The sequence below is a fragment of the Entelurus aequoreus genome, linkage group LG17 (genome assembly GCF_033978785.1).
Source record: "Entelurus aequoreus isolate RoL-2023_Sb linkage group LG17, RoL_Eaeq_v1.1, whole genome shotgun sequence".
Taxonomy (NCBI): Eukaryota; Metazoa; Chordata; class Actinopteri; order Syngnathiformes; family Syngnathidae; genus Entelurus; species Entelurus aequoreus.
In genome coordinates, this window is record NC_084747.1 from 43,920,538 (window position 1) to 43,948,443 (window position 27,906).

The 27,906-nt window shown below is 38.8% G+C and overlaps 1 protein-coding gene across 4 annotated transcripts in view; it reads left to right on the forward strand.

The window, feature by feature from the left end:
* fancc (FA complementation group C) overlaps positions 1-27,906 on the forward strand; it is a 122,961-nt gene that overhangs the window by 41,774 nt on the left and 53,281 nt on the right. For all 4 annotated transcript variants that reach the window (XR_009821730.1, XM_062025738.1, XM_062025737.1 and 1 more), the window contains 8 exons: positions 3,023-3,130; positions 3,460-3,524; positions 5,101-5,265; positions 5,416-5,575; positions 13,315-13,370; positions 17,329-17,428; positions 17,672-17,747; positions 24,358-24,454. Coding sequence is in view for 3 of the 4 variants with exons in the window: in XM_062025738.1 (XP_061881722.1) it covers positions 3,023-3,130; positions 3,460-3,524; positions 5,101-5,265; positions 5,416-5,575; positions 13,315-13,370; positions 17,329-17,428; positions 17,672-17,747; positions 24,358-24,454 (827 nt within the window). In the remaining variant the exon portion in view is untranslated. The remainder of the gene's footprint in view (positions 1-3,022; positions 3,131-3,459; positions 3,525-5,100; positions 5,266-5,415; positions 5,576-13,314; positions 13,371-17,328; positions 17,429-17,671; positions 17,748-24,357; positions 24,455-27,906) is intronic.

Sequence of the window (27,906 nt, forward strand, 5' to 3'; positions counted from 1 at the left end):
AAAAGTCTTAATGCAAATGGTTGAGCCATTCCTGTTCTCAACCTTCAACCTTTTTACTACAGGAAATTTTCTTTTAAAACATAATGGAACTGTACCTCGCCTTTTGAGTACCCCAGCTCAAAAGTTTTTGGGAGACTAGCTACCGCTCAGCTAGGGATGTAATGATAGACAGTAATAATGATAACTGTGACACAACTCCATGCGGTTAGTATTACTGTTTAAAAAACTTAAAATCAAAAAACCGTGATTGATAACTGCACTTTGATAAACTCACAAACTGACTGGCAACAGCTTGCTAGCTTAAATGCTGACATGAAAACAAGAGACATTAACATTGTTGCCAATCAAGTAACAATATACCCCAAGCTATCTGAGCAGCTAAGCTGATCAATTGTGCACATTGAACCTACAAGCTGAGCTCTGTGTCTCTCAGAGTGATCGTTCTTTACTCAGGAATAGAGACCATGAATGATAAATGATAAATGGGTTATACTTGTATAGCGCTTTTCTACCTTCAAGGTACTCAAAGCGCTTTGACAGTATTTCCACATTCACCCATTCACACACACATTCACACACTGATGGCGGGAGCTGCCATGCAAGGCGCTAACCAGCAGCCATCAGGAGCAAGGGTGAAGTGTCTTGCCCAAGGACACAACGGACGTGACTAGGATGGTAGAAGGTGGGGATTGAACCCCAGTAACCAGCAACCCTCCGATTGCTGGCCCGGCCACTCTACCAACTTCGCCACGCCGTCCCCATGAAGAGAAACATGGAACCGCCCTCCTACAGACACACTCTCCATGGAGGAGGCAGAGTCTGAGGTCACAAACGCGGACATTTCCATTATTGGAGCCGAGGTTGCTGGGGTAATCAAAAAACTGCCCAGGAGCTAGGCCCCTGCAGAGGACGAGATTCGCCCCTAATACCTCAATGCTCTGGATGTTGGGGGACTGTCGTGGCTGACACGTCTCTTTAACATAGCTTGAAAGTCTGGGGTGTTACCTCTGGATTGGCAGACCGGGCTGGTTGTCCCCCTTTTCAAGAAGGGGGGGAGGGGTTGAAGTGTTATAAATGATAAATGGGTTGTACTTGTATAGCACTTCCAGCCTCACGGGGTAAAGTCTGTTCCAGGGTGCTGGAGAGGAGAGTCCGGCCGGTAGTCGAGCCTTAGATTCAGGAGGAACAGTGTGGTTTTCGTCCTGGTCGTGCAACACACGACCAGATTTATGCCCTCGCTAGGGTACTGGAGGGGCCATGGGAGTTTGCTCAAACAGTCCACATGTGTTTTGTGGATTTGGAAAAAAGCATTCGATTGGGGCAGCACGGTGGCACAAGAGTTAGTGCGTGTGCCTCACAATACGAAAGGTCCTGGGTTCGATCTTGGGCTCGGGATCTTTCTGTGTGGAGTTTGCATGTTCTCCCCGTGACTGTGTGGGTTCCCTCCGTGTACTACGGCTTCCTCCCACCTCCAAAGACATGCACCTGGGGATAGGTTGATTGGCAGGCAACACTAAATTAGCCCTAGTGTGTGAATGTGAGTGTGAATGTTGTCTGTCTATCTGTGTTGGCCCTGTGATGAGGTGGCGACTTGTCCAGGGTGTACCCCGCCTTCCGCCCGAATGCAGCTGAGATGGGCTCCAGCGCCCCCTGCGACTCCGAGAGGGACAAGCGGTAGAAGATGGATGGATGGCATTCAATTGTGTCCCTCGCAATGTCCTGTGGGGGATGCTCCAGGCTGCTCCCCCAGCACTGCCCTTTGTCACCGGTCCTGTTCATTATTTTTATGTACAGAATTTCTAGGGGCCGCCAGAGTGGGGGGGGGTTTGAGTTTGGTGGCCAGAGGATAGCATCTCTGCTTTTTGCAGATTATTTGTTCCTGTTGGCTTCATCAGGATGGGACCTTCGGCGTTCACTGGGACGGTGTGGACCCGAATGTGAAGCTGCTGGGATGAGGATCAGCACCTCCAAATCTGAGGCCCTGGTCCTCAGTTGGAAAAGGGTGGACTGCACCCCTTTGGTAAGGAGTGAAGTTCTGCGTCAAGTAGAGGAGTTTAACTATCTCGGGGTCTTGTTCACGAGTGAGGGAAGAATGGAACGTGAGATTGACGGATTGGTGCAGCGTCGGCACTGATGCAGTCTCACTGTACCGGTCTGTTGTGGTGACAAGGGAGCTGAGCCAGAACCATTAGATACAGAAAACATGCAAAATATGGGGTTTTCTGACAGTTTTCTGCGATGTGTGGACTCCCTGTAGGGCAGACTTGGAGGACTCTCACATGGTAGTAATCCAAGTTTGTTTTGTGAGACGACGCGGAGGGTAAAAGCAGAAACAAACCGCACACGGCACTGACTCTCGACTGCCCGGTATTCCAACTATTTTACTTTTGTCTCGCTCTGCCTTCCCCATGAATGATCCCCCTTTTGTCTCCAAAAACATCCGCAAAGTCCACTCTTTTTGGTGTGCTTCCTACTGCGCTCCATTGAACGTGAGGCCCTGCCAAAACAAGTCTTTAACTTTAATGTGAGGGTGCAGAGAGTAATTTTTTGATGGTTACATCAGTTCCCAAATTGATTAATCAATCCATAATGTTGTTTACGAATCATTTCGACCACTGAATACTGCTGGGTTTCAATTTTGTGTAATAAACCAAAAAAAACACCATGCCACAAGAAAGATACTTTTTAGTTTATAATCTAATCTGTTTAGAATTTCTTCTCTTTGGACCCTCCTCACCAGTCAGCCTTTTTCACTTGAGAATCACTTGAGTTTATTGATGTTGTTTTATCAGTGTGTGATGAGGCCCCTTCTGAAAAATGCTTGTAAAACACTTAAGTGTTTTGTATCAAAGAATGCTCACATCTGAAGGTCCTCCTCATATGTTGTCCATACATTCTTACCTCCCGGAATTCTTTCCCCCCATTTGTGTTTCAAATGGTGCAACATTCTTAGATTCCAAAAACTAAATAACTTTCTATTTAAGGTCAAAATAACCTTTTGCATATTGTTTCCCTTTAACAGAGAGTGTTGTGCCAACTTGCGACTGAAGACGACACAAATTCATCCAGGCTTTTGCTGAAAGGATTGGGCTTGTCACCAACACAGTACCATCAAGAATTCCTCAAAAAGGTAATGTGTTATTCTATCATGATGGTGGCCCATTAATATATACTATTTTGTATGGTAATGGTTTAGATTATTGCGTAGCTAAATTAAAGTTAGTCACTTGCACAATTCAACATGTCTGAAAAGAAGTAGAGAGGGGCAGAGTTGATTTAATTTGACCCCTCTTTGTGTCTCAGCAATTACTATTAAGTGTTCACTTTCTGTATTTAGAATGTTCCTTCTTCCTCTTAGGGAAGAAAAGATAAGAATGTGTAAAAATAAAGTTATTATAGATCGTAAATAGTCTAATCAGTAATCCATGTTCTATGTTGGCTACTTTTCCCATAATTCAGGTGGTGAAACAATTGCAGGAAAACAGTGGAAAAACCTGCAATTTGTTGGGGGATGTAAATCGGAGGTAAAGCCGCAGCCAGTTTTTATTCTTTCTATTTTGCTTAAGCAAATCAAATATCTATTGACTTAAATATATAAGACCGTATGTTTCCTCCAGTGAAATGTCTCAAAGATAGGTTGTTTTATATTCGGGGTCTATGAATTTATACAGACCAACCACAGGTGCCAAATTATTTCTTCCCAGCGTAGTTATATCTTCTTTTTCCGTCACTTACACATACCAATAACCTGGAGAAATCAGCCTTCCTGGAAAAAGTGTCCGAAAGTTAACAAACAACCAAGTAGGAGTTATGATGCTAATGTTAAGATAATTGTGGTTAATGAAGCAGAGTCATCAAGCAACGGTCGAGCAGCTAAATATATATATTTGTTAACTACAATTTACCAGTTAAAATCTCATTCAAATTTTTATCTTTGATTTTGTCATCTTATATTTGAGTCCGTACAGTAACTTCCTATACAACATTTAGTCAAACCTGTCATAGCGACCACAGAAGGGAACCACATGGGCTACTTTATACAGGTGGCCATGACGAACTCTCACATTGAAGCTGCACAAAATGGGAAGCGTTGGATTAGAAAACACGAGCGATTATATTTTGAGCAATGACAATGATTCATTGATACCACAAGAGTAGAAAACTGCTGCTTGCTTATCATTGAAAGTTTGAGAACAAATGAGGGAGAGTGCTTAATGGGCACGGAATAATATGACGTGTATGTGGAGGTAAATATAGTATGTACGACACCGCACGCCCATTTGTAGTAGGTTTATATCAACCCTTTAAGCATCATTAATTGTTGTTATTTGTTGAACGATACAACTTAAACATATGGAAGAAATGACAAAACAATTAATGTCATAGCAAGTTTATCCTAAAAACAGTAAACATTTAAATAATGACAACAATTTACTGGATGCCGTAGCAAAGCCGCAGCTATTCTGCACAGATGAGGGTAGAGTGGAATAGACACATAAACTAAATAAATCTGAATGATTTTCAGAATAACACACTTAGTGTTTAACAATAGGTCACTCACTCATGTTAACAGCCCAATAAAAGACAAATCCAAGCAAGTCCAACCCTCTTCTCCTTCTCCAATTAGATCTTTCACTTGTTTGTTCTTGAATGTATCCAATCTACCAATTGTTTTGCACAAAAGTACGTGTTTTATCCGCAACAACATACAGTATTTTGTCACTACTGCCGTCTGCAGTCTGGGGGTGCAATGTTAAGTCAGTGAGTGTTGGAGGAGTACGCAGCAAACTCGCAGTTCAAACGCAATGCAAATTCACTAGGTGGAATTAAGGGGTACGACTCCATCTATCAACCTCATCCATCATTGCAGCACATTTTGATATTAGTAGCCCCTACACCCAGTAAAACAACTGTTCTGGGATGCAAAATTAGCTTGCCGCTGGCCGCGTTAAACAGATGTCCTGTATACACAAGGTTTATAACACTACTTTTTTTGTGGTCGCTAACTCAGGTTTGACTCTACCTGCCGTTCTGTATGGTGCGGTTGGATATGTTCAGTTTGCGTGTATGTACCTAATAAAAAAGATTGTGTGTATGCAGTTGTTCATGTGACAGGACTGTCGCCATATCCGAGGCGTGCATCCCCCTGATTACCTGCGCAGAAGTTGCTCCTCTCATTGGAGCTGTACTCCAGAGGCCATTGACATGTACACGATCAACAATTACTGATAGCTTCCTGGGAGCTGTAAATTCCGCCTATTCCAGGTATTCCACACTAACATACTTGCTTAGTTAAACCCTACTATTGCTTGGAAGTATCCAGGCTTAAGCCTCAACATCTGGTTTGCAGATGGTTCAACTTACAATGTGATACAATGTGATTTGACATAATAAATATGACTTAAAAATTTTCAGTGGTCGCTTGGCACTAGAGGACCATGCTGTAGTCGTCTTGTGGTATCACAGCCTGCCCAGCCTGGAGGAAGCGGTGCTCAATTTGCTGGAGTCAACTGTCCTGGCCAATGCTAAGATATCACCGCAGAAGCTCCAGCAGCAAATAACACAGTCACTCCTGGTGGGTCATGTTTGTTATCCTGTTAAATGACTCATTTTAACTAATTTGTCCCAATGCGGAACACAGTACCGTATTTTTCGGACTATAAGTCGCAGTTTTTTTCATAGTATGGCCGAGGGTGCGACTTATACTCAGAAGCGACTTATGTGTGAAATTATTAACACATTACCGTAAAATATCAAATAATATTATTTAGCTCATTCACGTAAGAGACTAGACGTATAAGATTTCATGGGATTTAGCGATTAGGAGTGACAGATTGTTTGGTAAACGTATAGCATGTTCCATATGTTATAGTTATTTGAATGACTCTTACCATAATATGTTACTTTAACATACCAGGCACGTTCTCAGTTGGTTATTTATGCGTCATATAACATACACTTATTCAGCCTGTTGTTCACTATTCTTTATTTATTTTAAATTGCCTTTCAAATGTCTATTCTTGGTGTTGGGTTATATCAAATAAATTTCCCCAAAAAATGCTACTTATACTCCAGTGCGACTTATATATGTTATTCTCCTTCTTTATTATGCGTTTTCGGCCGGTGCGACTTATACTCTGGAGCGACTTATACTCCGGAGCGATTTATACTTAGAAAAATACGGTATGTATCTAAAAGACTACTGTACTCATAGGCCACCAACTACAATCTATCTTAAGAAATCACCATTAAGTTTTTCAAAGTTTTACAATAATATTAGCAACATTTCTATTTATTTTTGGTGGTATTGTTCCCCTGCCTGGCTAACTTGCACTATAATTGAATTTGCTCTGCACTTGCTTCACATCATTTGGCCAGCGCCAAACTTCGTCTCACATCATTTGGCTTGTGCCACACAGTCTTTATTGTGTGGACTTTATCGCTCTAGTCCCTCTCCCCTATTTCACAAAGAAAAAATCATGCTTTGGTTCAAAGAGCAGCAAAATCATTGAGCTCTCTGTTAAGAAAGTATGCGTGGCTGTAAGAAAATACATACTCCTGTCCTGCATAAATGCTATTTTAAATGCACACATTTCTGACTTGCATTAACCGTGACCTCGCCGAAAAGGATTAAGAAGTAGTAGAAGACTACAAAAAATTGTAAAGTTGTGAGAATAGTCTTAAAAAATGTTAACACAGATTATTTTATCCATCCATCCATTGTATTTACTGCGTTTTCTTCACTAGGATCGAGGGTAAATTGGAGCCTATCCCAGTTAACTTTGGGTACACCCTATACGGGTCGCTAGCCAATCGCAGGGCACATATAGACAAACAACTATTCGCACCCCCATTCATACCTATTGCCAATTTAGAGTCTCTAATTAACCAAACATGCATATTTTTAGAATGTGGGAGAAAGAAGGTGTAAGTTTTTTCATGTCATACAACCAACCCCTGGCAAAAATGATGGCCTCGCCAGACTTAGAGGATGTTCATTCATTTTTTTTATTTTGTCGAAAAAAATAAGCGATATCAGACATGACACAAATCTGTAGTCATTTCGAATGTCAACTTTCTAAACGAAATCAAGAGTATACATTGTGGTAGTCTCCAACAGTTTCATATTTAGATCAGGCAGAGTGAAAAATAAAAATGTAATCACTTGCTGGTAATTCTGATGAAAAAATTATGGAATCAACCTGTAAATTTTACTTTCAAAAGCTAACACCTGCATCAGATTTAATAAGTTATTTACCGTATTTTTCGGACTATAAGGCACACTTAAAATCCTTTCATTTGTTCAAACATCGACAGTCTGCCTCATAACCCGATGCGCCTAATGTACGAATTAACATACATTACCAACCTTAAAGCAATTTTATTTGGTACAAGGTGTAATGATAAGTGTGACCGGTAGATGGCAGTCATATATAAGAGATACATGTGGACTGCAGGTTGACGCCTGTTCAATAAAGGACCCTAGCAAGCAAGCCCAAAACTCGTATTTTTTATTGAGAATATAGAACATGACACACGGCGCTCAAAAATATATCAAAATGTTTTACTGCGACTTTGGTAAGCTACGAAACCGCAACGCTTGATGGTTTGTCAGCGTATTACGGCTACAGTAGTCGGACGTACTGTGCTTGAACATGCACATATTATTATGGTGTGTGTGTATAAGGACACACACCATGGCGTTTTGTTTCGAGCTAATATATAATAATGCAAAACCAACTTTTCTTACCCAATGGTTCCTGCTAATGATGTGTATATGGGATCTGCAGAAATCCTGAAAATGTGCACGCGTCCGCCATTGGAGCCCGCGCCGCAGACAATAAGGTCCTTTTTTTTCTCTGTCCTCTTGTTGTGGGGCATTCATCCTCTGCTATTGCCATTTGTAATACAAAGCAGGGTACAGTTCTAGTTTATATCTGTCAGTACACTCGCTATGGAAGCACTAACAACTACCGCTACAACAAAGATGACGGGGAGAAGACGCTGTCGAAGTGAAGCCACGTAAATAAGACTGCCCACAAAATGGCACATCCTGAAGAGACGGTCAGAAAGCGACTTGAAGATGGTCTGTAAAACATTATTAAAGGCCTACTGAAACCCACTACTACCGACCACGCAGTCTGATAGTTTATATATCAATGATGAAATCTTAACATTGCAACACATGCCAATACGGCCGGGTTAACTTATAAAGTGCAATTTTAAATTTTTCCTGCCACACTTCCGGTTAAAAACTTTTTATTATGCTGACGTATGCGTGTGACGTCACGAGGGCAAGGGAAGTATTCGGAGCCCGTAGAAAAAGCTCTGTTTTCATTTCATAATTCCACAGTATTCTGGACATCTGTGTTGGTGAATCTTTTGCAATTTGTTTAATGAACAATGGAAGCTGCAAAGAAGAACGTTGTAGGTGGGATCGGTGTATTAGCGGCTGGCTGTAGCAACACAACAAGGACTACTCACTTGGATAGCAGACGCCTAGCCGATGCTAGCCGCCAAACCCACGGATGAAGTCCTTCGTCGCGCCGTCGATCGCTGGAACGCAGGTGAGCACGGCTGTTGAGGAGCAGATGAGGGCTGGCTGGCGTAGGTGGAGCGCTAATGTTTTTATCATAGCTCTGTGAGGTCTGGTTGCTAAGTTAGCCTTAGCGTCGTTAGCAACAGCATTGTTAAGCTTTACCAGGCTGAGAATTATTAACCATGTAGTTACATGTACATGGTTTAATAGTATTGTTGATCTTCTGTCTATCCTTCCAGTCAGGGATTTATGTATTTTGTTTCTATCTGCATTTGAGAACGATGCTATCACGTTAGCTCAGTAGCTAAGTGTGTCACCGATGTATTGTCGTGGAGATAAAAGTCACTGTGAATGTCCATTTCGCGTGCTCGACTCTCATTTTCAAGAGGATATAGTATCCGAGGTGGTTTAAAATACAAATCCGTGATCCACAATAGAAAAAGGAGAGAGTGTGGAATCCAATGAGCCAGCTTGTACCTAAGTTACGGTCAGAGCGAAAAAAGATACGTCCTGCACTGCCTCTAGTTCTTCACTCTAACGTTCCTCATCCACGAATCTTTCATCCTCGCTCAAATTAATGGGGTAATCGTCGCTTTGTCGCTCCGAATCTCTCTCGCTCCATTGTAAACAAAGGAAAATTGTGAGGAATATTACCTCCTGTGACGTCACGCTACTTCCGGTACAGGCGAGGCTTTTTTATCAGCGAGCAAAAGTTGCGAACTTTATCGTCAATTTTCTCTACTAAATCCTTTCAGCAAAAATATGGCAATATCGCGAAATGATCAAGTATGACACATAGAATGGATCTGCTATTCCCGTTTAAATAAAAAAAATTCATTTCAGTAGGCCTTTAATGCAACATTTTGACCAAATAACCATCATTACATGTTATATAGACCACAAGGAAGGGTTTTGAATTTAGAGAAAGAAAAAATTATATGAAAATAGACTTGAAAAGACTCACTCATCGGTAGTGTGCCTTATAATCTGGTGCGCCCTATCACTGAAAAAATACGGTGGTCTGCAGTTAAAAAAAAGAAAAAAAAGTTTAAGAAAACTTAAACCTGTATGTCTTGAAAATAAAAAATACATAGTAAAACAAATGGGCGGGAACTGGAGTCACCATCTGTGACCGAACTGTAAAACCACCTAAAGGACATTGGATTTAAATAAGGACAAACTAAACAGAAAAAGACAAAATTAAGTGAAGTGTTAAGTAAAATCAATTATGGACTATGATGATGACTAGATGAAAGTCATTTTCAGTGGTGAATCACAAATCTGCATTGGGCAAAGTGATGATGCTGGAACTTTTGTTTGGTGCCGTTCCAATGAGAATGTAAATGTCCCAGTCATTATTGATATGGGGCTGCATGCCAGGTAATGGCGCGGGGGTGATGGCTGTCATTACATCTTCATTAAATGCACAGGTTTACTTTGACATTTTGGGCACTTTTATTATTCCATCAATCGAAATAATGTTTTGGAATGATTATATCACTTTTCAAAATGATAATCATTCTAGCGATAGAGAAAAAAACTGAAGTCTTTCTTTAAAGAAACACACATAAGATCAATGTCATGACCTGTAAATAGTCCGGATCTCAATCCAAAAATGTATTGAAAAAAATAAATAAAACTTATTTCTTATATTAACTTATATTATGTAATTTTGTCCTAATATTTCCACTTAATTATCTTACAATGATGGCTTTTTCTTGTAATTCTAGAACGTTATCCTGTAAAATTCTGGCTTATTTCCTGATAATGTTTTTATCTCACACGTTTACAACTTTATTGTTGTAATACTCTGACATTTTTATACAATCGTGATCCTAATAATACTAGCATGAGTCATACATTTGTATGTATATATATATTTGTAATTTAATCTCATTAAAAAAAATTATTGTAATATTAAATGTTTATCTTGTAATTTTACAGCTGTATTCTCATATTATTTTTCACAAATATATGCTGATAATATTATGCCATTTTCCTGAAATTATCATGACCTAGATTTCTTTTCTTGTACAAATCGCAGCCCTTATTTATTCAAATAACTACTTTATTTTTAAAATATTTTGATTATGTTGTCCCATATAATTTTGTTCCTTCTTTTACTATTATTTATTTGACTTTCTAAGTGTGTGAAATAAGATTTACCGTCCAACTTGACTTCCATAAACCAAGCCAAACCTTGTCAGCTGTGTCACTGCTGTTTACACACAGTGATGGTCCACTTGAGTTTTGCAGAACTTTGTAACTATGCACACTTTTTGGGTTTCACATTTCTATACCCATAAAATCAGATAGATTGCTGTAATGATGACTAACACTGCACTGTTGATTGCCGTCTCCTGTGTGTATGAGTTACTAATCAGGCTTGTTGGAAAGAAGTTAAGGGGTTACATCTCTGTTTACCGCATGTGTATGTAAGAGGAAAGAGTAGGTTTTTGTCTCTATTTTTTTCCTGGACCCATTTGTTTACACTTTTATCCATCTTTGATTGACCTTTGTTTATCATCTAGGTGGGTTCACATGCACATGTGCATGTACACACATCTGTAGTGAACATGCTTTATGACATCTGGTGTAATGTGTCTGTCGTTAAGAGGTTGGGAGGCAAACGTTTAGGTTTCACTTAGCCTTACGGTTGTTGGATGTCTGATGTGCCTGTGTATAGAAAATACACGTCACAAAAAAGTAGACAGGCTTGTGTCTCTCTTTACCTTCTTTTCAATCACTTTTTAAAAAAAACTGCAGTCAAATTAGGAAACCTGAAATTAAGCCGGACATTAGTTGTTTTGCTTTGTGCCGCCTTCAGACTCAATAACAATAAACCTTTGCTTCCTGGTTTCCGACCACTAAAAAAAAACAATGTTTGTTGTGTGCTGTATTTAAGCCTCCTTAAAACATTAGCGGTAAGGTAATGCAAGCTCACGATAAAAGGCCACATCTGTTTTCACTAGCAGGAGCCACGACAGGTTTTTTTTTTACACTGGCGTACAAAGCAAGCTTGGTGCGTTAAGTGTTGTCTTTTGGCCTGACAGGACAACAAAAAACTAAAATGTGCATTGGATGAAGGTTAAGATATTACAATAATAACAGTTCTCCGCTTGGGGGTGGGCTGTTTCTCCCAATTTAAGTAATTTGCTAACCATGGACATACTGTACAGCAGTGGTTGTCAATTTTTTTCACAAAGTACCACCTCAGAAAACATTTGGCTCTCCAAATACCACCATAATGACCAACAATAAAGTACAATAGCGTAGTAGGCCTAAGTATTCATTTAAACAAGGCTGAGATTTTGCTTAGCGTAAATATATTTAATATTTTTGGCCACTGTGACGTAACACACAGTTTGAACAGTAACTCTGTGTTTGAGTTCAGGAAAATAAAAAACTGTACTTTAATCAAGTATTTATTTGGCAAACCACTAGATAGAGCCTGGCTACCAGTTTGAGAATCACTGCTGTACAGAAAAGAAATATATTGTTGTAAATAATAAATGTCAATACATCATACAGTATGTGTTTTTCGCATAAATGTATCGTATGTTCCGACTACTGTACCTTGAAGCATGCATACTAAGCAGGGTGTACTTGTGTAGCATGTCTTTGTGACAGGGCAGGCTAAAATATATGGGTGAATATTTCAAATTGAGAGACACATCAACATGTAGAGGATGGTAGACATGAGCAGTGCAGCTGTTAAGTGTTTGTGCTGGGGCGTTTTTAGAATGTGTTAAATCTAAAACATGTGAAGGGATTACAAAAGTTGGAGTTGAGGGAAAGGAGGGAAAACTGAGTTGGCGTAAGAGTGACATCCAGTGGTCAGTATCTGTAAATGCTGCTTTTTGTTACTTCCATCACAATAGTTATTGCTATTTGTTTGTAAGCAGTTATAGACAATGGACCACTGAATTTTTATTTTACTTTTTTAAAAATTGAATTGAATTGAATTGAATTTTTTATTTTTTATTTTTGGTCCTGTCCAGCTTCACAGGCAAATCATATTGTTGATGTAAATATAAATATATGCCCATATCGGCTGTACAGATTTACTTTACAAAACAGAAGTGTGGGATACTTCTCTTGTTGCCTTATTTGTATTTTACTTTATTAAATGTATTTATATTATCATTTGGTGCCGCCGGGCAGGAGCAGGAGAAAAAAATGAAGACAGAGGGGGAAATTGTGGGGATAAGACAGAGAGACAACAGCAATAACAACAACAACAATAGAGCAACATCAGCAAATATGATATGTACAATTATGATGGTAAAAGTGATAGCAAAGAAGCAGTTAGCGAAATAAATAATACAGGAATGACAATGAGCATTATTACACTACAAATGGAGCAATACAAATACCAATAGAAATAGCGCTGTTGATAATGAATAATACCAATAATTTACCTCTTATCAACAATACAGCTGTTCAAATGCAACTATACATATACGTAATGATAACTAGAGATACAAAAGAAAGCAGAAAAATGGAGGGGAAGAAAGAGAAGCAACCTCTATTAACCTTGTAGATTGTTATAGTAACAATAGGTTAAGCTTTGTCAGTGTGCCATGTGTTATCCAGTTTACCCTAGGGTAACAACGTTAATTTATGTTCAATGAAACGTGATTATGTGCAGTGTATGTATGTATTTGTGCTTGTATATGTACAGTATGTGTATATGTATGTTTGTACAGTGAATGTATGTGTACAGTATGTATATTTGTACAGTCAATCTTCATTTTAATGTCTGTGTGTTGCAGCCTAAAGCCTGTGCCCAGTACTGCTCCATGTTCTTGGTTGTCAATGACATCTTCAGGTAAGCAATGATGTGATATTAATATACTGTATTGCTATTCTACCTTAAATGCGCCAATGAATGCCGCTATTCATATAACTGAAAAGTCTCCTATAGTCATCCAGTGTGTGGTAAACAAAAGCAAATAATTAGTGCTGAGTCAGAAAACATTATTTACAGTGACTGTATGCAAAAGAGGTGGAAATCTTTGGGCACCTCACGATTCAAATTGATTACGATTCTTGTGGTAACGATTCATTTCAGAATCTATTGTCGATTTAACACAATTCTCGTAATATAATATTTAGTATATACATTTTACTCAAACCTTTTTGAAACAGGTTACAGGTTACAAAAGCTCCTCTTGGCTGCTGACGTACAACTTATAAGCGCACTGTTGGCCTAAAAAAAAAAAGGATTTTTAAGAATTTATTTTCAACATTTTATTTTAAAAAATTACAGAATGTTAACCAATCTAATAAAACAAAATAGAGTAACCCAATCCCATCTTAAGCTTTACAATACTTAGGATAGAAATTTAAAAAGCAATTCAGAAGATATACAAACACAATACTTTTAAATACAATACTAAAAAAAGGAAAACCAAAATGTAATGAAAGCAACATTCTCAATAATAATGATAATTTCAATAATAATTGTTTAATGTTTATAATCCAAAAATTTAACCTTAAAAAAAAAGAAGCCAAAAACACCTTTTTAGATTATTTTTGGGAATTACATCGATTCTCGAAAATTATGAATCGATTTAAAGTCTGAATTAAATAAAAATTTAGATTTTTGGATGGGAATCAAATTTTTGGATGACCCGTAGGCAACCTCCTTCCTTAAGTAGTTTATGAACTATATACAAGATGAAAATATTTGCATTTGATGTATCATGAGTAGTCAGAAATTAGCAGCTTTATGTCTGCATGCACTTTAAAATATTGCTACTCAGCTGTTGGTGTGAAAACTCTTGTGTGTTGTTTACTCATGCTGTAATGTTGTTTCCGATGAATTTATTAGCTGTATTATGCTGACTGAGCAGTTTTCTCCTTACCACTATTACAACATTGGTTCTGTTGCTGCTGTGTTGTGTGTTAACATGTTAATCAATTATTATAGTCAAAAGAGAGCTACATTTTTTATGTACTCCAAATCATCACTAAAGAGACCTATGATGATTTCCGTCTTTTCTGACTTATTAATATTGTTACAATGTTGGATACTCATGTGGAAAAAATGCATCACTTCATAAGAGTCATGTATTTGGACGTGAGCTTGCACCCAGTTTTGGATGTCTTTTAAACGCTGTGTTTTGCAGTCTTTTTTTAACAGTGGTCACGGTGTGGTGGGCGTCCTTATGTGGGTATTTCTAGTGCATGCTGTCGGCCAGCCTCCCCTTTGCTTCAGGCGGTGAGACTAATTTCATGCCCTCCCGCCTGCTCTCATGTCTATAAGGAGTCTTTGAAATCTTCAAATAAAATAAAAACTTCCATGTTTATTTGTCAGCGAGATTTTACACAGAACTCTTTTGTCCAGATAGATCAGTAAGTACAAAGTTTGATTAGCCGTTAAACTCTGACAAAAAGAAAACATTGGGACATTACTACTTGGTTTTAAGGAAACACAAGGGAAGGGAGGATAAATTATTATTATTATTATTTTCGCCGAATCGTGGAATGCTCACAATAATGACGACTTGCAACATCAGCAAGATAAAAGCTGGTAAAAGCAACTTTTTTGATGATGCATTGTGTGACACAATATGTACCTCATGTTGTAACTGTCAAATCTTTGTACTGTTTATGAAGTTTATTTTTAAATATGTGGAAAAAAAATAGCGGTGATGTTCGTCTTCAAGATATATATTTAACAGTGTACATTTTAAAAAGATACATTCTGTTACTTTTGAAGGGGTTGGGTTGTGGTTTATAAATGTGACTGCAGAGCCACATTTACATAAGAACATATATCCAATACATATAAAATAGACAAGTGGTTTCGGAACTTTTTTTAAATTTTTTTTACCAAGTACCTTCTTAGAAAAAACTTGGCTCAGTCTCCATGTACCACCATAATGACCAACATTAAAATACAGTAGCGTAGTAGGCCTAAGTACGTATTTATTAAGAACAAGGCTGAGGTTTTATTTAACTAGTATATTTCATGTTTTGGCCACTGTAACATTACACACATTTTGAACAGCAACACTGTGTTCCAATGTAGGAAAATAAAACATTGTACTTTAATCAAGTGATTCTTTGGCGTACCACTATTGGCAGAGTCGTGTATAGAGATTATGGCCAACTCGGTTTCAGGCGATCTCCTCAATGATTGGTCAAAAGGCACTCACGTGACTACAGGGAGCCATGACTGCTACTAACTTTGAGCTAATGCTGTGTGTTTGTGGCGCTACCTCGTTAGTTTTTCGACGTGTATAAATGCCCTGTTGTGCCGCATGGGGCTGCTCTACCCGCGGGAATTGTGGAAAGCTTTTACATTGCTTTCCTCACAACCCGGAAAGAAGACAAGTATGGCAAGTGAAGGTTCATCATCAACACTGGAGAACCACCGATTACAGCGTCTTGTGCGAGGTAAACACAAAAGCCAATACAAACATTAAAAGAAAAACAAATATTTTAAGAGATGGTTTGACAAAAACAAACCATATTTAAATGTCAGTAAAACTAAAATAGTGCAATTCGGTAAAAACAGAAGAGAAAGTCAAATACTAATAGACAAACATTGAAAGAGTAAAATAAACCAAATTTTGGGTGATAAATGACAAAGTGAACTAAAAATCTAATAAAAATATACAACATAAAGTGGCTAGAAATATGTCAATAATGAATAAAGCAAAATATTTTTTGTGTCGTTATTGTGCAGAAATGTTTTGTTGTTTTTTTTATTGTTGTTTATTTGTTTGAGTGCCTACTGGTGCCGAAACACTGCAGGAATCTAGCAGTACATTGCTTTAAGTATGGCTGTAAAATGATACTTTCACGAAATAAATTATTATTGTAAGTTTATGAGCTGGAGTATGTTTATCAGTATACACTACCGTTCAAAAGTTTGGGGTCACATTGAAATGTCCTTATTTTTGAAGGAAAAGCACTGTACTTTTCAATGAAGATAACTTTAAACTAGTCTTAACTTTAAAGAAATACACTCCATACATTGCTAATGTGGTAAATGACTATTCTAGCTGCAAATGTCTGGTTTTTGGTGCAATATCTACATAGGTGTATAGAGGCCCATTTCCAGCAACTATCACTCCAGTGTTCTAATGGTACAATGTGTTTGCTCATTGGCTCAGAAGGCTAATTGATGATTAGAAAACCCTTGTGCAATCATGTTCACACATCTTAAAACAGTTTAGCTCGTTACAGAAGCTACAAAACTGACCTTCCTTTGAGCAGATTGAGTTTCTGGAGCATCACATTTGTGGGGTCAATTAAACGCTCAAAATGGCCAGAAAAAGAGAACTTTCATCTGAAACTCGACAGTCTATTCTTGTTCTTAGAAATGAAGGCTATTCCACAAAATTGTTTGGGTGACCCCGAACTTTTGAACGGTAGTGTATATAGACATATTTTTTGGTTTATTTCGTCAGAAAAACTTAATGCATCCGGGCACAGCTGCACACGTCCTTGGCAGTAGTCATAGGGCCTCCCGTTGAGTTGGCCATACTCTCTTTATACACGACTCTGACTCGTGGTACACGTACCACAGTTTGAGTATCACTGAACTAGACCACAAAGGAATGTTTTAAATGCAGATTACAACCATCATAACCTTTTTAAAGTAAAAAAAAAAAGAAAATAGATTTATTAATAATGAGTTATGAGACCCTCTCTCCGATTATCACCTTCTTCCAAGTAACGCCCCATTATTTTTAAGTGTAAGTAAATTAATGCTGACTATAATTACAACGGTGTATATTGACAGTGATTACATTGTCTTGCACATTTTCCAGATCCATCCTCAAGAAGCGAGAGGATCTTCCATGCGTTAGAACTCTCATCCAAACGTTTATGAGCTGCTTCTACAAGGAACTTACACTATTACATCCACAGGTGTGTATGGCTTGACGCCCTATTCTTTCTCCTGTTTATCCTCCACTAGATGGCACTGGCAGCATTCTTGAATTATTTGTTATTGGCTGCAGTCACGCGGCGTGACAAAGCTAACCTATTACACGCCACATTACACACTTAGCAGCCAGTGTATCACCGCTACGCAGCCCCGCCATCGCGACCATCATTTGTCAGACTCTCGGAATGTGATTTATGCATGCACATTTTTTATGTCCTTTTCAGACCCGTTTACCTTTGAAGGCCTTCTTTCCTTTGTCCCCGCAAAGTTTGCTGCCTCCGCTCTTGACCCCGGCTACAGGTTAGTGCGGCCATTACCAACCACCATGTGCCATGAGTTAGTTTAGTTTAGACTTTATTTGAAGGGACAATTCACATAAAGATTAAGATCAAAGACAGACATGTTCTGTACCAGATTATAGCTAAATAGCTCATTTCCATCTGCAGTCCCTGGCTACCTAAATTAAAGGGATACAAAAATCATGCAATAAAATTATGACAATAAAATCATACTATAGCACGTAACCACATTAAGAAAAGTCATAAAATGCCCTTTCATTGACACATACTTAATATACAATACAACCACACCTCATTCACATCATCACACAAAGACAATACATGCTCTTGTTCACATCTGTCATCATTTGTAAAAACAACCATGATTTTAACAGACACACCTCACAGTTTACAACAAAATGCTCTCATGGATAAATTTGATACACATTAAGTTGATGTGTCAATCATAGTGCCCACATTAGTGACCGTGTGAGCAGCTTTGATTGCTGCAAAGCCACTTTTTAACTTCAATTGTGAATGAAGAGTAATCTGTGAGACTTTTCAAGTTTGTTGTGAGGTTGTTCCATTCCTTTATCGCTTTATATGAAAAGGCTGATTGTGCAAAAGATGTTTTACATCTGGGTACGCTACACTGCCCCCTGGTGGAGGCTCGTGTGTTTCTTGTTGTCACAGCAGATGTAAACTGGACAAAGTGCTTAAGTGGCGCTGGTGCAGTGTTTAGGATTCGATAGGCCATTCGTATTGATGCTAATCTTTGAATGTTAGCAAAATTTAACAGTCTATATTTTTGGAGAACTAAACAGTGATGGTGGTGTTGTGGTTTTCGGTCAAGTATTTTGAGCGATTGTTTGTGCAAAGTTTCCAATGGCCTCAGTGTCATTTTGCTTGCCTGGGACCAAAATGTTATGCGATAATAAAAACGAGACATAATCATTGCATTAAAATAAGTTTGAGCTGCCTCCAGTGTTAATGAATTCCTGATACATTTGAAAATGTTTGTTGTATTTAAAGGCCTACTGAAATGAGATTTTCTTATTTAAACGGGGATAGCAGATCCATTCTATGTGTCATACTTGATCATTTTGCGATATTGCCATATTTTTGCTGAAAGGATTTAGTAGAGAACATCGACGATAAAGTTTGCAACTTTTGGTCGCTGATAAAAAAGCCTTGCCTGTACCGGAAGTAGCGTGACGTCACAGGTTGTGGAGCTCCTCACATCTGCACATTGTTTACAATCATGGCCACAAGCAGCGAGAGCGATTCGGACCGAGAAAGCGACGATTTCCCCATTAATTTGAGCGAGGATGAAAGATTTGTGGATGAGGAAAGTGAGAGTAAAGGACTAGAGGGCAGTGGAAGCGATTCAGACCCGATATTCAGCTGGGAATGACTAAAACAGTAAATAAACACAAGACATATACTGTATATACTCTATTAGCCACAACACAACCAGGCTTATATTTAATATGCCACAAATTGATCCCACATAACAAACACCTCCCCCCACCCGTCCATATAACCCGCCAATACAAATCAAACACCCGCACAACACACTCAATACCACAGCCCAAAGTACCGTTCAACTCCCCAAAGTTCATACAGCACATATATTTCCCCAAAGTTACGTACGTGACATGCACATAGCGGCACGCACGTACGGGCAAGCGATCAAATGTTTGGAAGCCACAGCTGCGTACTCACGGTAGCGCGTATCCAACTCAAAGTCCTCCTGGTAAGAGTCTCTGTTGTCCCATCTCCACAAGCATGCGTATCCAACTCAAAGTCCTCCTGGTAAGAGTCTATGTTGTCCCAGTTCCCCACAGGCCAATGGTAAAGCTTGACTGTCATCATTCGGGAATGTAAACAATGAAACACCGGCTACGACGTAGCCGCTATGTGTTTGTGTTGCTGCAGCCGGCCGCTAATACACCGCTTCCCACCTGCAGCTTTCTTCTTTGCTATCTCCATTGTTCATTAAACAAATTGCAAAAGATTCACCAACACAGATGTCCAGAATACTGTGGAATTTTGCGATGAAAACAGACGACTTAATAGCTGGCCACAATGCTGTCCCAAAATGTCCGCTACAATTCGTGACGTCACGCGCAAACGTCATCATACCGAGACGTTTTCAGCAGGATATTTTGCGGGAAATTTAAAATTGCACTTAACTAATCTAACCCGGCCGTATTGGCATGTGTTGCAATTTTAAGATTTCATCATTGATGTATAAACTATCAGACTGCCTGGTCGGTAGTAGTGGGTTTCAGTAGGCCTTTAAGACTCTGGCACATCTGTTTGATATGTTTTTTAAAGCCAGGTGTTGGGTCTAAAATGACACCCAGGTAACGATATTCACTAATGTTTTGTGTTATTTCCTTATTAACAGTTATATTTGGAAAGTAAGATATTTTATATTTGTTTACAAAATACATTGTTGCCGTTTTTTTTAATGTTTAATGTAAGACAAGAGTCAGGTAGCCATCTTGCCACTTTCTCCATGGCTGCTGTAAGTTTTCTGTCAAACCGTTTCAGCGTTCTTTCCCCTAGTATAAATAACCGTGTCATCTGCTTACATCTGGATATTTACATCCTCACATAGAGATGGCAGGTCGTTTATATACATGGAGAAAAGAAGAGGGCCGATATTAGAGCCTTGTGGCAGGCCAATATCAGTAGCAGTGAAACTGGATGTTGTGTTATCAATACGGACACTTTGGGTCCGACCAGATAGATATGACGTAATCCAGGCCAGAGTATCTGTCGACAGTTTAAAAGTTGTTAATTTTGTAAGTAACGGGGGTGACTGACTGTATTGAACGCCTTGCTGAGGTCTAAGAATATTGCTGCAACTACACCTCCATTGTCAAGGTTTTGTTTTATTGTTTCTAGTAGAAGGCAACAAGCAGTTTCGGTTCAGTGATTTGGCCGAAACCCATGAGATATCATTAAGTAGGCCAATTACCGGTACACTTAATTGGTCCAAAATGTGTAAATAGGCAGTGCAATAGCATGTTCCACTAGATGCCAGAAGGGACATACTGTAATTACAAAGAGTGTTAAAAAAATAAATTCACAACCAATTCGCGATTTTTATTTATTCCCTTACGAAATCAATTCATAATTTTCGAGAATGGATTTTAAAAAAAAAAAGTAAAATACATTTTTATTTATTTATTATTAACATTTTTAGATACAGTTTTGAATTTTAAACATAACACAACTATCATTGATATTATTATTATTTATGTTATTATTGATAATTTTGCATTTATTAATTTTTGGCTGTCCTTTTTTTCTTTGGCATTGTATTTGTATGTATCTAAATTGCTTTGTAAATTTCTATTGTAAAGCTCGGATTGGGGTTGCACTATTTTCGTTTAGTAGATTGATTACTATTGGGCGAGTTTTGTAAATAACATTTAAAAAATACATTATGAAGAAAGCGTTTTTTAGGCTAACACTGCACATATAAATTGTACATCCGCAGAAAAAAGGAGCTTTTGTAACCTGTAATCTGTTTTGAAGAGGTTTTTATTATAATTTATACACCAAATAATTAGGGGTGGTCAAAAACTCGGTTCACGTCCAAATCGCAATTTTTATTTATAACGTTTCTAAAAAGATTTATAATATTTAAGAATCGATGTTAAAAAAAGAAGAAATACAAGTTTGTTTTATTTTGCAAATTCTTTTTTTTTTTTCAAATAATACATTTTTGGCTCAAAAACATGAAACAACTCACTTATGTACCAATAATATACAGTGTTACGAGGATTAAACTGGTTCTAAAGGTACCTTGTTATCATGCAGTGTCTGAGGTGGAGGGTAGGTTGATCTCTTCTGCTTTAGTTTTTTGGTTGTGTTATAGAATGATCCATTTTTTCTGACCCAAAAACTCAAACATAAACTAGCTGAGAATGGACTTTCAGCCAATCACTGGGAACCTTACCGAGCCTCGTGATTGGCACAGCAGCGAAAGGAGCGTGTACTCTTTGTTGGAGGGACAGGTGAATAAACCTGTGCTCTGCTTGAAAGAGCTACTGTGTGCGCGTGTGTGCGTGTGTGTGTGTGTGTGTGCGTGTGTGTGTGCGTGTGTGTGTGTGTGTGTGTGTGTGTGTGTGTGTGTGTGTGTGTGTGTGTGTGTGTGTGTGTGTGTGTGTGTGTGTGTGTGTGTGTGCATATAGAGACATTTACATTTGTAGAAGAATCGCAGCGGGAAATACAAAAAAAAATATTGTATAGAATTCTAATCACCCACACATTTCATAACCCCTCCTCCAGCAGTACCTGCACAGACAGTGTCAACCTCTTTATTGTGGGCCACATTGCCATTTCAAGATATCTATTAATCCCTCCAGGATTTCGCGATGCCAATTTACACAACTTTTACGCAATTTTGCCCAATCCCCGCACATTTTCGCCAATTTAATGCGTCCCAGCAGCACTCAAACTCAACCGTCTGACCAATCAAATGTCTCCTTGCATCACTGGGGTCGATTTTGCCTTAACTTTTTGAAAATGCTGCAGCAAAATCATGCATTTTAGGTCACCAACACTAACAAAAAAAAACCTGCAAAATCCTATACAATTGCCCCTTTTTTTGATTATCATTGTTTACTAACAAACTGATGGAAAACTTGCTTTGGAATCGGAAGTCAAAGTGACAAGCACATATTTTAGTTTGGCTCGTGTAGAATTTAATTTAAAATTTAATTACAAAAAAGGTTGGAATTTTTAGTTAAGAACTGGATTTGCATGCTGTACATTTTTTTTTTCTGTCAAATTGTATATACACTCTTCTAGAAAGATGACATGCCTTATTGACACACATTATTTAGAGGCTTTTGCGGACCTCAATAAATGGATGTGGCACTGGGTTTTGAGTTTGACACCTGTGCCCTGTTACATATCTCTGTTATAAATCATGGTGTACTTTTTGTGTCATATTTGTTTGGTGGTTTGCTGTAATATATTTTTCAAATGTAAAATGAATGCTATTACTGTTGCTCAATACACGTTGGGGAAACACTGGGTGAGGGTATGTCACTCAATGCACAACACTTTGCATTGTCTTGGGCTGTGTGCAAACAAGACACTTCCTCCTGCACCGGCCCCTGAATGAACCTCTTGTTTTCACTAATCAATACTAGTTAATAAGAGCAGTGATTGTTTCACATGATGGCCAGCAAAAGAACTGAACTTTTTATAGCCTCAAAATAATCACAGTTTGTGTCATTGTTAAAAAGTACCGGTACTTGTTTAGTAACACACCACTTTATGAGACACACTATATGAGAGCTGTAACAAAGATAATAAGGCTCAGTTATTGTAGTGGTTCACTACTCCACTGAGCATTGTTGTCTTTGCAAAAGGTTGATTGTTTTAATATAAGTTGGATTTTCTTGGTAAGTGAATGCCTTTAAACCCGCTCATCATATTGGATATCAGCATCTTCCAGTGTGGCGGTATAGGCATGTTTATTAGCCGCAAAGGTGAGTCTGCTGCTTATCAATGTGTGCCCAGACTGGCCTGTGCGTGTATACTGGAAGGATTTACAGTACATGAATGGTGCCATTTAGGGACGCTGGAGCGCAGCCAGGAGTGAATGATTACTCCTTATTTATGAGTGTGTGTGTGTGTGTGTGTGTGTGTGTGTGTGTGTGTGTGTGTGTGTGTGTGTGTGTGTGTGTGTGTGTGTGTGTGTGTGTGTGTGTGTGTGTGTGTGTGTGACTGCGTGCGTGCTGATGGTGAATTCTTTACTGACAAGTGAATAGCAATAAGGGTGACATGCTTTTATTCTCCATTTGTGTGCCCCAAAAAAACATTGCCAGAGGATAAAGCTTTGGACTAACGTACTTTACATTAATATTATATACACTTAGCAGACACTCTATTACAGTGATTCTCAAACTGTGGTACGAGCTCTATCTAATTGCATGCTAAATAATCACTTGATTAAAGTACAGTGTTTTATTTTCCTATATTCAAACACAGTGTTACTGTTCAAACTATGTGTAATGTTACCGTGGCCAAATATATTAAATATACTTTTCGATAAAACCTCTGCCTTGTTTTTAATGAATACTTAGGCAACTACGCTGCTGTATTTTAAAGTTGGTTATTATGGGGGTACTTGGAGAGCTTTCTGAGTGTTTTCTGAGGTGGTACTTGGTAAAAAAAAAAAAGAAAGAACAAAGTTTGACAACTTCTGCTCTATAAGGTACACCTGCATTTTTTAATGACATCCAATACAAGAGATGCACCAACAATTTGTCTTTATATTTAAATTTGCACTACTTGTTTGGTGTTAAAGTGTATACAGTATGTTAATAACAATGGTAGAAATAATGATTATTATTTATGTATCCATCTATGTTTATTTTGAGATTATTTTAATATTATATGTATATGATTTATTAATATATTTTGTTTAAACTGTTCACATATTTCCTTATGCAAAGTTGTCTCTTAGAGGTGCTTTTTTAAATTGGTTATATTTTGCCAGAGTACTGTCGGATAAATTGCTGGATTTGCTGCCAGTAATTGAATGCAAAAAGTACAACTTAGAGCTGTAGTGTGTGTGTGACCGTGGTTGTTCTTTGCAGAGGTGCCAGGGGAGGCTCGAAGACGTCACCTGTACTGGCTCAGTGGCTCATTACGGAGACTGACAGAGGAGGAAGAGGAGGCAGGTGGCACCGGCAGGTTAGAGAGTCTCTTGGAGAGAAAAATGTGTGTCTTTCTCTCACACACCGGTCTTTTTGTATACATTCCATCATTATCAATCAATCAATCAATCAATCAATGTTTATTTATATAGCCCTAAATCACAAGTGTCTCAAAGGGCTGTACAAGCCACAACGACATCCTCGGTACAGAGCCCACATACGGGCAAGAAAAACTCACCCCAGTGGGACGTCAATGTGAATGACTATGAGAAACCTTGGAGAGGACCGCATATGTGGGTAACCCCCCCCCCCCCTCTAGGGGAGACCGAAAGCAATGGATGTCGAGTGGGTCTGACATAATATTGTGAAAGTCCAACACATCAGCGAAAGTCCAGTCCATAGTGGGGCCTAGCAGGAACCATCCCGAGCGGAGACGGGTCAGCAGCGTAGAGATGTCCCCATCCGATGGACAGGCTAGCGGTCCACCCCGGGTAGGGAGCAGAGTAGAAAAGAAAAGAAAAGAAACTGCAGATCAACTGGTCTAAAAAAGGAGTCTATTTAAAGGCTAGAGTATACAAATGAGTTTTAAGATGAGACTTAAATGCTTCTACTGAGGTAGCATCTCTAACTTTTACCGGGAGGGCATTCCATAGTATTGGAGCCCGAATAGAAAACGCTCTATAGCCCGCAGACTTTTTTTGGGCTCTGGGAATCACTAATAAGCCAGAGTTCTTTGAACGCAGATTTCTTGCCGGGACATATGGTACAATACAATCGGCAAGATAGGCAGGAGCTTGACCGTGTAGTATTTTATACGTAAGTAGTAAAACCTTAAAGTCGCATCTTAGGTGCACAGGAAGCCAGTGCAAGTGAGCCAGTATAGGCGTAATATGATCAAACTTTCTTGTTTTTGTCAAAAGTCTAGCAGCCGCATTTTGTACCATCTGTAATCTTTTAATGCTAGACATAGGGAGGCCCGAAAATAAAACGTTACAGTAATCGAGACGAGATGTAACGAATGCATGGATAATGATCTCAGCATCGCTTGTGGACAAAATGGAACGAATTTTAGCGATATTACGGAGATGAAAGAAGGCCGTTTTAGTAACACTCTTAATGTGTGACTCAAACGAGAGAGTTGGGTCGAAGATAATACCCAGATTCTTTACCGAGTCGCCTTGTTTAATTGTTTGGTTGTCAAATGTTAAGGTGGTATTATTAAATAGATGTCGGTGTTGAGCAGGACCGATAATCAGCATTTCCGTTTTCTTAGCGTTGAGTTGCAAAAAGTTAGCGGACATCCATTGTTTAATTTCATTAAGACACGCCTCCAGTTGACTACAATCCGGCGTGTTGGTCAGCTTTAGGGGCATGTAGAGTTGGGTGTCATCAGCATAACAGTGAAAGCTAACACCGTATTTGCGTATGATGTCACCTAGCGGCAGCATGTAAATACTAAAGAGTGCAGGGCCAAGAACCGAACCCTGGGGAACTCCGCAGTGACCTTAACATAGTCCGAGGTCACATTGTTATGGGAGACACACTGCATCCTGTCAGTAAGATAAGAGTTAAACCAAGACAAGGCTAAGTCTGTCATCCCAATACGCGTTTTAATACGCTCTAATAAAATATTATGATCAACAGTATCGAAAGCGGCGCTAAGATCAAGAAGCAGCAACAAAGATGAAGCATCAGAATCCATCGTTAGCAATAGATCATTAGTCATTTTTACGAGGGCTGTCTCCGTAGAGTGATTTTCCCTGAAACCGGATTGAAAAGGTTCACAGAGATTGTTAGACGCTAAGTGTTCATTTAGCTGCTGTGCGACAATTTTTTCGAGGATTTTCGAGATAAACGGAAGGTGGGACACCGGCCGGTAGTTTACCAAGAGATCAGGATCGAGGTTAGGTCTTTTGAGTAGAGGATGAATAACCGCTTTTTTGAATGCTAGGGGAACAGTGCCAGAGGAAAGTGATAAGTTTATAATAATTAACACTGATGGACCTAATAATACAAAAAGCTCCTTGATAAGTTTCCCAGGAATTGGGTCAAGTAAACATGTTGTTTGTTTTGTCCCATTTACACATTTTGACAATTCCTCCAATGTTATTTCATCAAAGAGAGAGAAACTATTTTGGAGGGCGGTATCCGTCGTATATACAGTCGTATTTGTGTTAATAGAACCCAGTTGTAGCTGAGATGCATTGTCTTTAATCTCTTTTCTAATGACTTCAATTTTCTTATTAAAGAAATTCATAAAGTCATCTGCTGAGTGGGTGGAGCTACTGGGAGGAGTCCCTTGTTGGGTTAGCGATGCTACTGTACTAAACAAAAATTTAGGATCATTTTTGTTGAGGTGGATGAGATTTGAGTAATATTTAGCTTTAGCTGAGGTAAGCATGCGTTTATAAGTTATTAAACTATCACACCATGCTTGATGGAAAACCTCAAGTTTAGTCGCACGCCATTTGCGTTCCAGCTTTCTACATGATAATTTCTGGGCTTTAGTTTCTTCTGTAAACCATGGGGTACGCCTTCTGGGGCCCTTTTTAGCTTTAGCGGTGCTACACTATCAATAGTGTCGCGCAGGGCGTCGTTAAAGTTGTTAGTGAGGTTATCAATAGAGCCCACATAATTTGGGAATGGTGCCATTACCGAAGGCAGTAGGTCAGTAAGAGTCGTCGTTGTGGCAGCATTAATGTTGCGGCTGCTATAGTAGTTATTATTATTATTATTAGTTTGTTGACAATGAGTCAGAACTTCGAATTTTATAAGGTAATGATCGAACATTAATTTAGTGTACGGGAGTATCGTAACTTTAGAGGTGGTGACACCCCTGACAAGCACTAGATCTATCGTATTACCGTTGCGATGCGTGGGTTCATTTATTATTTGTGTAAGACCACAGCTATCAATTATAGTCTGGAGCGCCACGCAAGGACGGTCCGATGGGGTATTCATATGGATATTAAAGTCCCCCATTATGATTATATTGTCGGCGTGCGTCACTAGATCAGCAACAAACTCTGAGAATTCACTGATGAAGTCCGAATAGGGCCCTGGGGGGCGGTAGATAACAGCCAGGTGGAGAGGCAACGGTGTGACAAACCTCAAAGTGAGCACCTCAAACGAGTTATATTTATTATTTAGGTTAGGTGTAAAATTATAGTTTTCGTTGTATATTAGTGCGACACCCCCTCCCCTTTTAAGAGGTCGGGCAACATGTGTATTGGTATAGTTAGGAGGAGATGCCTCATTTAGCGCAAAAAATCGTCTCGTTTGAGCCAGGTCTCGGCGAGACCAACGACGTCAAGTTTGTTGTCTCTAATGACTTCATTAACTAATAACGTTTTGGAAGATAATGATCTTATGTTTAAAAAGCCCATATTATAGGTAGTGGGCTGTTTTGAGGATTGTTTGTTGAAATTATCCGAAGTAGCAATATTAATAATGTTGCGTTTATTATGCGTAGTGCACTTTAAATAGTTT